Genomic DNA, 18,108 nt, shown 5'->3' on the forward strand with positions numbered 1-18,108 from the left:
TTGTATTGACTTCTTTAGTTGAGTTTAACTAGGTCTAGTCCTGCCATGAAAAAAAAGATTTAACAGCTACTTGAAAGTAGAAATATCATCCCCAAATGCCAAAACCCATTTGTGCAAAGCTTGTGCTCCTGACTCCACATTTCATAATTAATGTCATGCTATGGATCTGGGATGTCAGACCCATTTTCATATCAGCCTTATGGTTGCCTTCAAAGGGCTGTTTCTAATGGTAAGACTGTATAAATGTAACTATGTTGTCCATTTGCCACATAAAATGACATGGGCTGGATTTGTGTGCTATAGATGAAACTCCTGATAGCTGCTTTAGAGTGAAGGGTGAGACATAAAATTGATATTCTTTTCAAGAAATTTCTTTTGGTGACTGCTATTGCTAAAAATGAATAGATTAAGCTGTCAAAAAGAAATAGTAACATATCATGACACCAATGCGGGTTAAAAATGTTCAAAGGAAAACCACGATTCATATTGGATAAAATTGTTCTCTGAAGGAATACATGTACCTTTTGTCATTGAAATGTTCATAGTATTTCTCGGCAATTAAAGATTGTTGAACGATAGATGCATAATGATTAAGAGCAAAACGGTGAAGAAACAAGGTTGAGGAAACGCTTGCTGGATCCATGAAGTCCTTTGAGGACAGTAGGGATGACACTGAGTTTTCTAGTGCAAAACCTGCATTTTATTAAAGACGTATTTTGGAAGGCCCATTCAAAAATACATTGTGCTCAGTAAAAATGATTAATTCCCATGCGGATAATTAAAGGTTAAACACAGGATAATTCCCTCCCCCCAGTTTCTTTCTCACACTATTTACACAAACAGTAAAAATTATACAGGAGTTAAGAATGGAATACATGCCTGAAAACAATTCAATATGGTGTTACCATAACATGATACAAGGTGTTTGATAAACACTTACAGATGGTTTATTGTTGGGAATGAAATATTTTTCAAATATCCAACATATTTGCAAACTCAGTCTTAAAAGATTTACATAACTTTTTTTTCAACAACAGAAAGTTGGAACAATTTTTTTTGCCTGAGATTTTGTCTAAAAGGGACAGTGAAAGTGGACAATTGTTACTTATAACATTTCAATAACCTAGAAGGCTGACTCCACAGTTGACTTTATCCATTGGGTTTACTTTGCCTCTCATAAAGCTATATGAAGCTTTGAAATATATTACCTCTGTTATTTTTAATCTGTAATTCTTGTTCAGTATTCAATAATGAAGATCTAAAGCAGTTCTGGATTTCCAAGGATATTAACTGCCAAAGTGTTTTTTTTCTAAGATCTCTACATGCTACTAATAATTCCTGAAATAATGTATACATAAAAATTTACTACTGCTGAATTAGTCATGTTTTTCATGATAATCGTGGTAAAATAATACAGGAGTAGAAAAAAGAAAGTGAATTATTTCGAAGCACTAAAAAGGCTTGAGCAATGCTAAGGAATGCAAAGCTCTCTGCTAAAGTTTTGTGTGTGTCAGGTAAACATATTTGTTGAATATAAATATATGTACGTCCATACTTTATACACCTTTGTACACCTTGGTAAGGCATTGGCCATCCTATGGTGTATTCCAATGCTACTAGATGGACATGCACAAATGCCAATATGCAATTATCCACATAAGCATACCTTTAAGAAATAATGGTGACTGTATTTGCTCAAAAACACTTTCAAGAAAGATTCTTGGATTGTGGACATAAGTAAAATAATCTTGGTTTTCCAGAAAAGTGCAGGGTAAATAATTGTTGTTGGCCATACATTTTCAATTGTTATTTAATTGTTTCTTTCTAAACAATATGTGTGTGGGCAGAGGGGGGCAAAGAAAAGGAAAAAGACATCCTAGCATTTCAAGCCGTATCATTTTCTGAATTCCACCCAGTGAACTGTATTTTGGTGCAGAAAAAGGACAAACGCCTTCTATAAAAATGAATTCACTGAAGATTTTTTCTTCTTCTAGAAAAACTGTGCAAGTGAACACTCTGACCAATATCAACAACATTTTTCTAAAACTATGTCAGTAAATAATCTCCTCTACTGCTTTCCCTGGAGGAAAAAATAATGCAACCCAGTAGCTAAAATGTAAACTAAAGGAAGACTTAAAAGTGATGTAAGGACTGAGCTGTTTTACCACTGGAAAAACTATTCAAAATCTAAATCAAATGACTACTGTTCTTATCCACTTTTCATATATAGACGCACCATTACTGGGCTATTTGATTACAAGCAGAACAACCAGAAATGAATATTGTAAATGCTATTTTTATTACTTGACAGAATACCAGGAATTCTCTAGGCACCTCTTCTAGCTTCTCATGCTAGTTTCTCCAGCATGATTCCATGGTCAACCTTCACTAGAGGTTGACCATATAATCATGCTGTAAGACCTAGAAATGCCTAGAAAGTGTTTTCTCAGATTTAAAAAAATGATTTTACAAAATGTATATTTTGTTTTTTGAAGGATGTCCAAACCCCCAATGTGGAAGGTCAATAGTAATGACTACATTTGGAGGGGGGGGGTGCTACTGTATTTCAAGTGCTAATCAGGCTACTTGAACATGACCTACATTTTCCAGAAGCAGCCATAGATTAATTGAAAGGCATAGTGACAGCTTCAGGCGTTTGACAGTAAATTGGGTAAGACCCTGTCAAAAGCTTTCCTCCCTTTGCAAGTCTACCTTCTCACTGCCATTGTCCCAGATGTTATTATTCCTCTTCCTCTTTATTATTTCTAGCAGTTGCCCACATGGCAGGTAAGCAGCCAAGGAGCAAGTAAGCAGGAGCATCAATTACTCTTCTTTCTCATCAATACAATTGTTTGGACCAGAGTAAGTAAACAAGCAGGTTGCAAAAGAAGAACATGATCCCCATACTCCTGCTTTCTGGAGTATAAAACCACAATAGGCCTCTAACCATATAGGATGCCAAACTAACTCCATGAAAGACAGTTACCAACATTTGCTAGATTACTTGTGAGGAAAGAGGCACCAATATTAATTCATTATTTTTGAAAGATTTACATTAAAATTTGATTCAGACAGAAACTCTCAGTCATTCAGATTCCAGTATAAAATGATCTCATTGTTTTTATGGGATTTTTATTCAAATTGTGGTTTACTGAATGTACACAATGAAGACTCAAGGAATGCCATAACAGTTGAATGAAGAGAATGAGATGTTAATTTGTTCTGAAAGTAACTGTGTTAAACTAAAGGTCCCTAACTATTTGCTAGATTAGAGCCTAGAAAAATTCCATCACCACCCCACCCCATCAGCTGCTACTAATTCTAATGTATGAGGAAGTCAGTATGGACACAAATAACAGAGGATAATGAATTTAGGTGATGAAAAACATAGTTTATAGAATAATAGCATGACGTAATTCATATTTTAAAATGTGATCGGGTTTCCAAAAAACTCTTGTAATACTTCCTGCAGTATACACAATAGGCCTACCTCTATTAAGTATAGTACTGTATAGACATTTGGTACAATGAACCAAAAGTAAAGTTCTGCAGGTTGTTTGCCTAGCGCCTGAATATATAGTTATCAATACCAAAAACAAGAAGAAAACTTTGTCACAGCATTATGGTTATAGGAAAAAAGTCAGACTACACATTCACATTCTCATCTAAGAATGTTATAGGCAAATGTCTGGCTGAATTTTCATCATTCTGTCTCTAACACAAAATAGGCAATACTCAACTAAGAGAGCTGTAACAGACATACTTTTTCTCTTCCAATTGCACAACCATGGATCAGAGCAGTATTACAAATTGAGATTCTTTAATTAAATTTGTATTTCTTCTTCTGTCTTCACTATTTTAGAATTTTGGGGAGGGGAATCATTACGGTATCTTCCCTTTTAGTTGAATCACCATATAGTACGAAAATAAACACTGAATGCAGTTAAGGCAACTGGAATCGTGTAGTTACCACTGTGGATTACTCACTCTTGAGGGTGGGAGAAATAAGAGAAAGGGGGAAGAGAATACATTTTGCATTGAAAGGACTTTTATAGAAAGGTCAAATGAAATAAGAAGTATCGGTGTCACTTTGTTTTATTCCCCTTCCAACCTTGGTTTGGAAAAAAGTCCACAAGTTACTTAAAAAAAAATATTAGTGGATGGGGTTGGAGGAGCTGACCTCAATATTATGAAAGGCTTTAGAAGCACAGAAATGGAAAGCTTTGAATGTATGCAACTAAAAATAAAACATGTTAAATACCTGAAAATCATATACTGAGGTCTTGGGTTGAAATGTCTGTAACAGGATGACGAAATTTGGAATGACAGTTACTATTTCTCTTCCCCCAAATTAGACAATCTTGTCTGCTGCTCAAAATATAGTGTTAATAGGCTCAGACATATCTTTGAAAAAAGCATAGCAGAAAAAATTAATAGAAAACGTATCAAATTTTAAGCAAGAAAATTCACAAAAATACACATAGAATTGATTTAGAAACCAAAGCTAATTTTGAGCAGCTTTTAAGCAGATTGTAGTACATCTGTACAGGAATAAAGGTACTTTTGCAAAACTGTCCACTAATGCAATACCATTTTGAAAAAAAATCAAACGATCTTTCACAAGTCAGTAGACTAATCAAGGCTTTCATCTCCCAGTTAATATCCCTAAATATCCATAGAAACATGTATGCTGTTTTTAGTAGCCTCCATTACCCCAACCAAGTCTTCATATTAGTAGTGCCATCAGAAAGAGAAAAAGATAACTAATGCTTAGCGGTTCTATCCTTGGTAAAGCTACAGCAAATTATTCCTCTAATCTCAGTGAAGAAAAAAGCTCACACTCAAATACTTCTTTAATGTATAATAGGCTTTGCTCTTCTTGTGAGGCTGACAAATCTCCATTAGTCTAATAAGATTTTTTAAACTTCTTAGCATATTTACAACTCTTGGATATGTAAACCAGATTGAGTGGGAGGCTTCTGAAAGAAGACTTTTTCCATTAATAGATTGAATATGAATGTTTTTGTTTTTGAACCACTACAAAGAAAAATCCATATATTGTGGAAATTTATGTTTTAAAATGGCTCAATTCAAACATCTAAATGCATTGTTCTATAATATACACAATCTGATCCTAAATAGTTTTGGTCAGAGGCCCCTTCAAATCAAGAGTGTTAAAATAAATATGCAAATAGCAAACAAGGTGAGAACAATTATTCAGTAACAGAACATAATTTATGGAATTCAGACAGTACTGCTTAGAGTCCAAGTCTCAAAGCAAAATTAAGAATTCTGTATGGAAAAACTGATTAAAAAGTTAGAAACAGTAGGGGCCTACTACAAAATCTATAAAAATCACAAAAGATACTATGTGAATGAATAGATGGATTGACATCCAGTTAATAAGCAAGCTCTGGCATGCTAATTCATATTTTCCATTGTCCTTCCACAAATAACAGCAAAAAGGACAGCTTCCACAAATAACCTCATCTGCTCACTATTGTATATTGTTATACCTGTTTTCTCAATAGCAAAACAGATACATTCATAGTCTTTGCAACTGACAATTTAAGGTTTTGTAATGGAAGAAATGTATTTATTTATTATTTACTACAATATTTATATCCCGCCCTTCTCACCCAACAGGGGACTCAGGGCGGCTTACAAAAAATATTGTGTTCCTACTAAAGAAGTCTGCTAGTTGTGTGCGCATTTGTGTTTAATATATCACATCTGTTGCAACTTTATCATACTGTGAAATACCAGAATACATGTTCCTTAACTTAGTGAGGTACTAAATAGTTATATATCACCAGTACACTGTTTGCTCTCCAGGTAAACTTTTGAAGGAAAAACATATAAATGGAAAGAACAAAGATGAGTTAATTAAGTTGTCCTGTTGTGAAGGTTTAATGATTTAAGATACGCGTATATTATTCTGACACTTTTGTTCCCATCCTCCCCCTTCCCCCACCCTGGTTTATACCAGTTACATAATGGGATGAAATTTTTCCAATTGTCTTTTTCCTGAGTCATAGTAATTGTAAGCAAATGGAATATTAGGTTCTACATATACTATATAGTAAGTCCACTTTTTAAAGTTATTTTAATATTTTAATAACATTCTATAGATAATTAGAAAAATCCAGCACTCTGAAGTGAGTGGAGCTTTAAAGTCTACAGAAAAAATTCTTATAAGTGATATAGGGGAAATACTACATTTCAGCAGAAACTGATTCTTTCCATATTCAAATACCAATGTTACAGGGTTCTTAAAAATTAAATCCTAGAAACAAAATGGAAGTGCCACAGCCTCTCTTACATTTAAATACAATATTTTACTGTCTGCGTAGTACAATTTCAAACAAAGTGCAAAGAATATACATAGGCTTAAAACCTTATACCATGATTTACAGTGCTGCGTCATGCCAACTTTGGCTTGCCACTTGCATCTCATGCTGTGGCTCTTTGGTCTTCACACCATGTATTGAATGGAAGATCATCTGCTCATCACGGGTTGTTTTTCCTGTATGGAGCATTGTAAGCAAGAGTGGGATTCTTATGTCACCATAACACGGATATTTATCTTCCATCAACACAATGGGGAAAGGTAAGCACAGACTTAGGGGGAAATACCCACATTTTATATGACTTTGTGGTTACATAGCTTGATACATTTAAGCTATGACCTCCAGTGGGGGGAAAGGCCAATAATTAAGTCTTAGGTTCACTGTTGTATTTTGTTATCAATAGGGTATCCAATGATGTCCTTCAATTGATGTAAGGATATTTAACTGAAACAGGGAAGGGGATGATTTTCACCAATATTCCTTACCCACACAGTTCTCCATGTCACCTTCAAAGCCATCTCAAATAGCAGGTCTGCACAACTGTGGCCCTCCAGGTGTTTTGGACTTCAGCTCCCAGAATTCCTGGCCATTGGACAAGCTGACAAGGGCTTCTAGAAGTCAAAGGTCCAAAGGCCTGGAGGGCTGCAGGTTGTGCAGGCTGACCAAAGAGTTTAGATGATTTAGATAGAAAAGGAGACAGGTTGCAGAGGAGAGCAGGAAGCAGCAAAAATGGCCTTCGCCCCCATTATATGAATAGAAGACTTGAATGGATCCTAGAATCTGTCATCAGTGGAGGGACATTACTGGATACAACTATATGTCACTTTATATAATAGAACAAAATTCCTATAGTTACAGTTGTATTTCAGTTCACATTCTGCTCCCTTTAAATTAGAAGTATAATACTGCACTTTATATCACAAATGTATAAAAATATGGCAGAGAGTGTCATAACAATACTTTTATTTTAAATGAGTATATTTTTTAAAAGACAGTTATTTACTATATATTTTATATATATATTATTTTATTTTATATATATATATATATAAAATAAAAATGCTCCTGATGCAATATAGGTTAGTTTTAATAGAAACTACTATAGCTGCTCCACCGCATCACAATGTTTCAAACAGCTCAAAATAACTTTACATAGTAACATAAGATATGATTATAACAATACAATAATAAATCATAAATAAAAATTACAAATCCTATCAAATATGGAAGATAAAAAATGAAGACATACAACTGAACTTTAAACCCTTATTAGGAATACCAGTGTATCACATAAACACTATTTAATTATTTTTCTTTTTAAAATCTAGGCAGCAAAAAAGTTTTTCATAAGGGCATAAGACATTTCTTTTAACTCCCCAAAGTGCCTATACAGCTTTGAGACAGATGTGCACTAGGCTGGAATGTAAATGAGAGAAAAGGGCACATAGTTCATTCTCCCTGAAGTGCACATTCTTCTGTCATGAGTATAGATGAATGGCAATTAATAAAGTTCATTTCACTGTAAGATCTCTACTGAAGTGGAACTGAATGGCAGCTCCATATATTGCACACCTTTTATACTGCTGAGAATTCAGTCTCCACCACAATCACCAGCACCGCTATACCCATAGGTAAATCCCTACTACAGCATTCCACGAAGTATTACTACAAAGCAGTCTCTTTTAAATCATTCAGGTTTGGCATTCGAGATCGGTTTGTTCGGTTATAAGTATGCCCATTCTGCCCACTCTTAGAAGGCATTTGATCGGGGTATGAAGGCCCATCGCTGGCACTCCTGTTCACTGGGGAAACATGCCAACTGGGATCCATCTGGCTTGGGATCTGGAGACTCGTTCTGCCCTTTGACTGGGACTCTTGTCGCATGTTGCTGCTGCTGCTAGTACCAGAAGCTTGACTTATAGGATGAATTCGGACTTCAGAAAAAGAAGTCTTAGCTTGCTGGCTCTGTAAGGGTTGGAATCTGGGGTCAGAAGGAATTGAATGATTTGAGGAAGAGGAAAGGTGTAACAGCTTGCGGAGAGACTTTAAAGGCTGACTCTGAAAGATAAAGGAGAAGTGACATTCATTACTACATCTCTCTTATTGCCATTCTCATTCCCAACATCATCATTTTATTTATTTGTACAGCAAAGCTGACAATTGTTCAGTAATGCTTTTGATGGTAGTCACAGTCACCATTAGATATGCCCCTATCCTCTGGGGCAGCAGAGAACAGGTCTGATCTGAATTCTCTGTTACAACCTTTGAAGTATTTAAAGAGAGTAAATATGTCTCAGTCATCTCTTCATTGAGCTGAACATGCCCAGGTTCTTTTCCTTATATGTCCTTTATCCAAATATCTTATCATTCTGGTTGTCCTTCTCTGAACTTGCTCTAACCGGTCTATAACCTTTTTAAAATGAGGTGACCAGAATTGAATAAAGTGCTCCAGATGATGACTGAACACCACAGAATACAGTGAGACTATTACTTCCATCAGTTTCAAAACTATGTTTCTATTATGTAGACCAGTGGTCCTCAAATTTTTTAAGCAGAGGGCCAGTCCATAATCCTTCCAACTGTTGAGGGGGCGAATTATAATTTGAAAAAAAAAACAACGAACAAATTCCTATGCACGCTGTACATATCTTATTTGTGGTGCAAAAAACAAAAAAACAAAAAAAAAAACCAATGAAAGAACAATACAATATTTAAAAATAAGAACAATTTAACCAACATAAACCTATTAGGATTTCAATGGGAAGTGTGTGCTTGCTTCTGGCCAATGGGACAGTCAAGTTAATTAAGATTGTTATTGTTGTGTGCCTTTAAGTCATTTCAGATGTTGGGTGAGCTTAAGTCTAAAACTGAGGGCAGGGGCCAGGTAAATGACCTTGGAGGTCGTAGTTTGGGGACACCTGATGTAGACTAATATAGCATTTGCTTTCTTTGCTGTAGCATCACTTTGCTGATGCTACAATGATAAGCAATAAGCTATGCACTCCCCATTCTGTATCTGTGGATTTGTGTACTTTTTTTTGGGCAAAATGCAGAATTTTGTCTTTCTATCTATGAAATTCCATTTTATTAATTTCTGCCCAGTGTTCTTGTTTATCTAGTTTACTTATTATTAAGATGAGTTTTTTTTCAAATCCAAGACAATACAGTTTAAATTATTATTATTATTATTATTATTATTATTATTATTATTATTATTATTATTATTATATTATGACACAGCAAACAAGATAGATATGCTGGATTTCGTATCACAAAATCACAAGTCAAACACTTCCTAAGTGTCTAGGACTGTGTGATGTATTTTTGGATGATGCGCGCAGATCCCAGCAGGGTGGCCTTTTGCAGTTGGCAGATCGTGATTTTGTCAGTGTCTATTGTTTCCAAATGCCGGCTGAGATCTTTTGGCAGGCACCCAATGTGCCCATCACCACTGGGACCACCTGCACTGGTTTCTGCCAGAGTCTTTGAAGTTCAATCTTGAGGTCCTGATACCGGCTGAGTTTTTCCTGTTGTTTTTCCTCAATGCGACTGTCACCTGGTATGCCGACATCAATGATCCAAACCTTTTTCTTTTCCACAACTGTGATGTCTGGTGTGTTGTGTTCCAGAACTTTGTCAGTCTGGATTTGGAAGTCCCACAGTATCTTAGCATGCTCATTTTCCAATACTTTTGCAGGTTTATGATCCCACCAGTTCTTTGCTGCTGGGAGGTGGTACTTGAGGCATAAGTTCCAATGAATCATTTGGGCCACATAGTTGTGCCTCTGTTTGTAGTCTGTCTGTGCAATTTTCTTACAGCAGCTGAGGATATGATCAATGGTTTCGTCGGTTTCCTTGCACAATCTGCATTTTGGGTCATTAGCTGATTTTTTGATCTTGGCCTTAATTGCGTTTGTTCTGATGGCTTGCTCCTGGGCTGCAAGGATCAGGCCTTCTGTCTCCTTCTTCAGTGTCTCATTTGTGAGCCAGAGCCAGGTGTTCTCCTTATCAGCTTTTCCTTCAATTTTGTCAAGGAACTTTCCATGCAATGTTTTGTTGCGCCAGCTGTCAGCTCTAGTTTGTAGTGTGGCTTTCTTGTACTGGTTTTTTGTCTGCTGTGCTTTGAGGAGTTTCTGATTTTTGACTTCAATCAAAGCAAGTTCTTCACTTTGCTTTACATATTCTGCCAGGGCATGTTCTTCTTCTTTGACTGCTTGTTTTACTTGTAAGAGTCCTCTGCCCCCTGATCTTCTAGGCAGATATAGCCGGTCAATATCACTGCGAGGGTGCAGTGAATGATGAATGGTCATGAGTTTTCTTGTTTTTCTGTCCAAATTATCCAGTTCTGCCTGTGTCCAGTTTATAATGCCAGCAGTATATCTTATGACAGGTATGGCCCAGGTGTTTATGGCCTTGATGATATTGCCTCCATTGAGCTTGCTTTTGAGAATTTTTCTGACCCTTTGTGTGTATTCTTTACTGACCACAGTCTTCACATGTTCATGCTTGATGTTGTCCAGCTGTAATATGCCCAGATATTTATAGGCCTCTGGCTGGTGACACTTTATTGTTTGGCCATTGGGCATATTTATGCCCTCACTTTCAATGATTTTTCCCTTCTTCAATGCCACTGTCGAACATTTGTCCAAGCCAAACTCCATGCTGATATCAGTGCTAAAAATTCGGACAGTGTTAGTCAGAGACTGGATTTCAGTTTGCGTTTTCCCATACAGCTTCAGGTCATCCATGTACATCAGATGCGAAATTTTGTGAGAATTCTTAGATGTTTTTTGTAAGATTGTAAGATTGTTGACAGAGGGATCATGGCAATAATGAAAAGCAGAGGGGACAATGAGTCTCCCTGGAAAATTCCTCTCCTGATGTTGACAAGTCCATAGGTTTCATTTCCAACAAACAGTTCAGTTTTCCAGTGCTCCATCATGTTTTCAATGAAGGTGCCAATGTTTTTACTAATCCCAATGGCGTCCAGGCACTTGATGATCCAGCTGTGTGGGAGTGAGTCAAAGGCCTTTTTGTAGTCAATCCACGTCATGTGAAGATTAGCTTTTTGGCTTTTACAGTTCTCCAGAATCATTTTGTCAATCAATAACTGGTCTTTTGTGCCCCTGCTTTTCCATTTGTTGCCTTTCTGTTCATCTGGCAAGATGTTTTTTTCTTCAAGATAGTCTTGAATTCTGTCAGCTATGATGCCAGTCAGTAGTTTAAACATAGTGGGCAGACACGTTATTGGCCTGTAGTTTCCTGGTGCTGCTCCTTTTGTTGGATCCTTTTGTATCAGGTATGTTCTTCCAGTTGTTAGCCATTCACTGATACTTCCTTTCTGCAGCATCTCATTGAATTGTTGGGCCATTTTTCCATGTAAACTAATCAGATGTTTGAGCCAAAATCCATGAAGTTGATCATTACTAGGCAATGTCCAGTTCTTGACTTTTTGCACTCGTTTGCAAAACTTTAAATAATAAACTTTATTTGTATTCCGTCCTAGCTCCCCAAGGGGACTCAGAGCGGATATATAATAATATAATAAAATATATAAATAATACAATACTATATAATCACAATACTATAAGGTTTACACAATTTTGATGTACATTTTGACAGAAATAGTACCAATTGTCTTTCATTCATATAGCCAGATTTTCTGAACAAACTGCGCTCTGGCACCATGAAATCCAGAGCTAACCTTAAGAAATGGAGCTACAAAGTGGAATCCACGACATGCTAGTGTGGAGAAGAGCAAACCACAGACCACTTACTACAATGCAGTCTGACCCCTGCCACATGCACAATGGAGGACCGTCTTACAGCGACACCAGAGGCACTCAAAGTAGCCAGCTTCTGGTCAAAGGAAATGTAGTATAATGCCAAGTTTTCAATTTTGTGGTTTTTCTATACATTATAACTGTATTCTCAATTCACTTCTAATATGATAAATAAAAATAAATAATTTTTTTCTGAAAATCAATTTTACACAGTTTTTGTTACAATTTGATTTAGCTGATACTTATTTTAATGTAAAACCGGAGTCGTTCCTGCTTTTCCATCTAGTCTAGGAGAGGGCTGACACTTCTGAGGAGGATAAACAATTGTTCCTAAGGCATGCCAACAACTCTAGCTTGTGACTAATAATTATCTATGCTTAATACAGGAAGTAAAGCAGCATTTTAGCCTGGCACAATTTCTATGCATCCTAAGGGGATGTAGTTCAACTACAGTAGAGTCTCACTTTTCCAGTATAAACGGGCTGGCAGAACGTTGTATAAGTGAAATGTTGGATAATAAGGAGAAATTAAGGAAAAGCCTATTAAATGTCAAATTAAGTTATGATTTTACAAATTAAGCACCAAAACATGTTTTACAACAAGTCTGCCACTTGTTTGGAAGTGTGGCTACACTTGTGTTATTGTTGGGCATGTTGGCCTGCTGCACATTGCTGCCTAGAGAAACATCTGTGGATCTGGACCAGAGGCAGACTGCGTTGGATAATACGAAGGTTGGATAAGTGAGACTCTACTGTATAGCACGCCATGAAATTTCCACATAGCTCTATTGGGCCCAGGGAACTGTTTCTCCTTTACCTGTTACGCAATTTATCATTGTTCCAGTCATTGCATTGTGGAGCCTGCAACTCTTTTATTTGCTTTTAAGAAACTGCTGAGTACTACCTCTAGTCTAATATCAGTGGCTTTAATTGGAAAGTGACTCTGTGGACAGACACTGTGGTCAATCTATCCATTATAGACTAATTCAGAAGCAAAGAAGGCAAGTATATCTCTTTTAAAGTTGGTAGAGTGAAAACTGGAGGGGGTTTCTGTTCGTTTAATGGTTGTATAGAAGAGGGAAAATTCAGCAGGTATTAATAACCAAAAATCTTCTCTCCTCTGCCTTGATCTGATTATTTGTCATGCTGGTTCTGTATACAGCAGAGTCTCACTAATCCAACATTCGCTTATCCAACATTCTGGATTATCCAACGCAGTCTGCCTTTTAGTAGTCAATGTTTTTGTAGTCAATATTTTTAATACATTGTGATGTTTTGGTGCTAAATTCGTAAATACAGTAATTACTACATAACATTGCTGCATATTGAACTGCTTTTTCTGTCAAATTTGTTGTAAAACATGCTGTTTTGGTGATTAATTTGTAAAATCATAATGTAATTTGATGTTTAATAGGCTTTTCCTTAATCCCTCCTTATTATCCAACATATTCGCTTATCCAACATTCTGCCGGCCCGTTTATGTTGGATAAGTAAGACTCTACTGTACTTATTTGCCTAGTCCTATGTGTTAAGAGTGAAGGTAAGGATGGGATGTGCCCTGAACAACCCGCTATTTCTACTTCATCTCATATTTAACGTTATGAAGACATTCTGACTCACAAATTGGCCTCTAGATCTACTGTTAGCAGCAAGATGTTCAATGATCACAGAACAGAATGAAGCAATAACCTCACTCACATGACTTTGGATTTCTGCCATCTTCTCAGAATGCCAATCCTTCTGTCTGTTGGATGGGTGATTAGATGAATGAATAGCTTTCTGTAGTGACAAAAGATCCTGATTGTCACTTCCAGGCATCTGCAACACAGAAAAATGTTGGGCACTAATCAGTTCCTGGCAACAAATACTCTTAAGATTCCCCTCTTATAATTGGCTCCCAGATCAAAGCAATGCAGGTGAAACCCATTACTTTTAATACCCTTTTAAAGGAGCTCCATATTCATTATTGTATTTGTAGACAGATGCCATGCAAATTTGTTATGACCTGCACCTTAAGGCATTCACATGCAGTTAGTCAAATCACTGTAAGAGAGAGACAGAGCAGTTAAGCAATTGCATTGCTGTGCTTCATCCTTGTTCCCACAGCATTCCCTTTTGCACTTAAGATCATGAGCCACCTCCACAAATAAAATACGACAGAAAAAAAATTAAAAATAGGTTTTTTTTCTAGAGACAGAACATTAGTGTGCAAATTTAGTTATCAGACTGTCAGGTTATTTATCCCCCAAGAACCTAAAAATATGAAGTTGTAGGCTAAAACTAGGTATTTATACATAAAAACAGCTAAGTAAATACAAGTTAGCTGTTGGAAAAAAAAAACCCTGGTTAAATTCACTAGTTGTTGATTCTAGTATTAATACTGGTAGATTTATAATGTGGTGGTGGGGGGGATTCTTAGCCAGATTTCTCGGCAAATTAAGTTTAGGATTATATGCTAATAAACCATTAAAAGTATATATGGTCTCTTTGTTTAGACTTTATTTGCCACTCGATAGTAATTCTGTATAGGTGTTCACCATCAAACAAACTGAAAATAAAGGCTGTGTGCCCTACCAGAAATTTAGAAAATAATGATTTATTTTAAAGGAAATATTTTAATTAAAACAAAGGGGAACAAAGGACAAACCACATAATCAGTAGGGCTCTATCAAATAATGTATATTTGAATCTCACTGATAGGATAATTAGTCATTTAGTGGAGCAGAGGGTGTTATCTTTAAGGGTTTATTAAAAGTATCTGTTGTGAATGAGTCTTCTGAGGCTGTGAGTAATAATTGAGGGATCAGGAGAGGAAGGAAGAACCCTCGCGAGGAGGGCTCGCTGGAAGATTTACACAGGAAGAGAATCAGGGAGATTGATGAGGAGTCTTCCGAGGAGGATTCATGTGGGGACTTGGGAGGGGATCTTGAGGTGGAAATGGTTGCTGAGGAACCGGTGGTGACAGAGGAAGTTGGCATAGATTGGGCACGGGCTCCAGAGGATCTTGGGGAGGAATCTGGGTCCATGGATACTGTGGATGGTGGAGAGGCTTGGGTATCTTCAGAAGCAGATCCCACATGGTCTGTTTGGAGGAATGAGGGTAGTTCCACAGCTGTGGACAGAGTTGGGTGTGGGCAGGATGATGTTGATTCTGATGGGGAGTTTGGGATGCCTGGTCCTAGGGCGTTGGCTGTTTGGAGCTCAGATTCTGATGAGGAACTTGGGACACCTGATCCTAGGGCGTTGGAAGTTTGGATGCCCAAGGAAACCTAAATAAATTGGGGATGTTTGGCCACTATTCTTTGTGTGTGGCAAGGTGTTGCTGGGCGCCATTGGGTTTCCTGTACGTGATTCTGAAGACTGGCTTGGGACTTTGCAACAGATCTGCTGTTCGCCTTCGTTGTCTTGGCTTTTTGTGCCATCCCTTGACGTGGACCTTCTTGTGACGACTTCACCCTTTGGACCTTGGACTGAATATCGACTTGGCTTATCTCTTCGCTCCCAAACTCGGCTTGGCATCATTCTCATCTCCGTGGCTATCTACCGTTGCTGACTGCTGGCTTTGTTCCCGACTTCGGACCGGCTTGACTTCGCTACAATGCTTCGCTCCTTTGGCTCCTGGCTTGGCTTCCGTTTCTGCAGCGGCTTGCCGCTAACTCCTCAGCGTTTTCCAGTTTTGTTTGTTTGTGCCGCTTTCGGCAAAGAGCTTTTTAACCCGGTTTGGGTTTTTGCCTCAGTTTGGAATCGCTGCTGTACTCCTGGGTTTTGGGGAAGGTTTTGGGGCTTTGTGGTGATTTACCTTTGTTTGTTTCGCCATTTTAAGCCCGTTTTGTGTCTTTGGGCTGAGTTCAAGTACTTTATGTTTAATCCGGATTATATCTCTGGTTAATCCAGATTATATGCCAGTTCATGTTTTTGCCGTTTTTTATGTTTTAACTGCTTAATAACACTGAAGATTAAGTGTTTTAAGCCTCTGACAATTTACTGAGCTATTTTTGAGTTGTTACTTAAATAAACTATATTTTGCTCTCAGTTGGCGTCTGACCTTTGACAGTATCTAGTGCCAATATTTCATGCTATAATTTAAGATACTGAAAATTTAACCCTCAAACTTTTGAACTTGTGGAATTGGCTCAGAATGCTTAATTTGCAAGAGTCTGTGGCCCCGTTGGATAAAATAGTACATGCTCTTGTGGTCAGTAAAATAGATATATTGGAGCGTTTTTATTCAGTGCTACCATTCTTAAAAGTTAATACCAGAGGGAGAGTGACCACAGGAATCTTTTTCAAAGAAGAGCTATGCTTTAAGTTACTCTTTGAATTAAATAGAGGAAAGAGAGATTTCTTGATGCTTGGATTCTCCGCCTTGATGAATTCTGTCTGCAATATAAGATACAAAATCTATTTGCATAAATAACTCTAATTCAGGAGTTACATATATTTTTTATCTGAAAATATATAAAACTTTTATAAGTTAGTAGTTTTTTGCACTGAATCCGCCTTTCTGTAGTTGTATTAAGAAAAGAGTAATTGTTCCACTAAACAAGAAAATGCTTATGGAAAAAGTCTTTTAGGATTACCTGTACACCTAGTACAATTGAAATGTTTTGTCAGCAATATATATAGTTAATACATATATACCTTTAGTGGGCTTTCAAATTTAGCACAGCAAGTGTGATCACAACTATTAACAAAATGTTTATTAGCTGATTTTCCATGCAACCCAAAGGGAACATAATACACTTTTATTCATAATATAATAAAATTCCTCTTTTCATGCAATTTTTTTTTCATGACAGCAATATTCAAGGACAACTGTGTAGAAGAAATTTTAAATGCTGTTTTGTTGTTCTTTCATTTGCACTATAAAAATTTATTTTGTGCTTCAAAATCTTTTTGTTTTTATCATTAAACACAACTGACACTATAGCTAGATTTAGAAAACAGTGAAAGGAATTGCAGAGAATTTGTGGCTTCTATATACATTTTCTCTCTCTTCAGTTTTATCATCACAATAACTGTAGGTTAGGAAGAGAGACTGAGCTAATATCAGCAAGAGTGTTGTGTTCCTGAGAAGTCACCTTAATGTAGATCTCCCTGATAGGAATTTAATTATCTTACAGTTTCACCATTTGATTATATTGTTTCACATCTATTTCAAAAATAATCAAGGCAAGTTTGCTGAAAACATGGAGCCAATCTGGAAGAGGCACAATACTGAGAACGCTCTGTCATCAGCAACAATTAAAAACAAAGCATTCACTGCAGTTATGTAAATCCGTTCCCTGCACCAGTGTGGCTATAGTAGCTTCCTGCATACAGCTATAATACCTGTTAGATGCCAAGTTACATTGCACTGATTTGCTACAATAGTTAGGCACACTGGTTTAGGTCAGTCCTATATACTGGCACACAAAAAGTCTCGTGCATGCTCCATTACCAATTTTGATGTCAGATAACAGTGATGTATGCTGATCTAGCATTGTAGTAGGCACAGTAGCAGAGAGCTACTATGCAGAATAGACTATGTACTATTCAAATATCATAACATGAAGACTTATGTTTACTTAGGTTTAATGCCTTTCTGTTTTTTTAAAAAATCTAAACAGAAAATTATTTATTTCAGTATTATCTATTGTTCAATTCATTTCAGAGCCCCAAATTCCTTTGTGGAAGTTTTTTTTTTTTTCAAATTCATGGTTGCATCCCATGATTGATTATAGCAGTACAAATGAAACAATATTGGCTTGACAAAAATGGCAAAGGCATGCAGGTAGTTTAACACATATAGAGTTGATAAATGAACATTAAATATCATAAGAACAGACAAGTCACTATAATTGTAACTTGTGGTATCCAAGCTATAGTAGATTTTAGAATGGCCATTAGATTAAAATTTCAGAAAGTATGTAAGACATGAAGTCAGTCTGTAATCCAATTTTGACAGAAGCATACAGCGGCTAATGCTTGGGTAAA

At 36.7% G+C, this 18,108-nt stretch overlaps 1 protein-coding gene across 2 annotated transcripts in view; it reads right to left on the reverse strand.

Moving 5' to 3' along the window:
- Positions 1–677: 677 nt before the first annotated feature.
- The window catches only part of cdkl5 (cyclin dependent kinase like 5), a 117,538-nt gene continuing 100,107 nt past the window's right edge, over positions 678–18,108 (reverse strand). Inside the window, exons 16-18 of one of the 2 annotated variants that reach the window (XM_008107287.3) lie at positions 16,390–16,512; positions 13,831–13,950; positions 678–8,408 (exon numbers count right to left, since the gene is read on the reverse strand). In XM_008107287.3, the coding sequence (XP_008105494.2) occupies positions 8,016–8,408; positions 13,831–13,950; positions 16,390–16,512 (636 nt within the window). In that variant the 3' untranslated portion in view covers positions 678–8,015. The remainder of the gene's footprint in view (positions 8,409–13,830; positions 13,951–16,389; positions 16,513–18,108) is intronic. The other variant, XM_003218901.4, reaches the window with a different exon arrangement.

The sequence above is a fragment of the Anolis carolinensis genome, chromosome 3 (genome assembly GCF_035594765.1).
Source record: "Anolis carolinensis isolate JA03-04 chromosome 3, rAnoCar3.1.pri, whole genome shotgun sequence".
NCBI classification, from domain to species: Eukaryota; Metazoa; Chordata; class Lepidosauria; order Squamata; family Dactyloidae; genus Anolis; species Anolis carolinensis.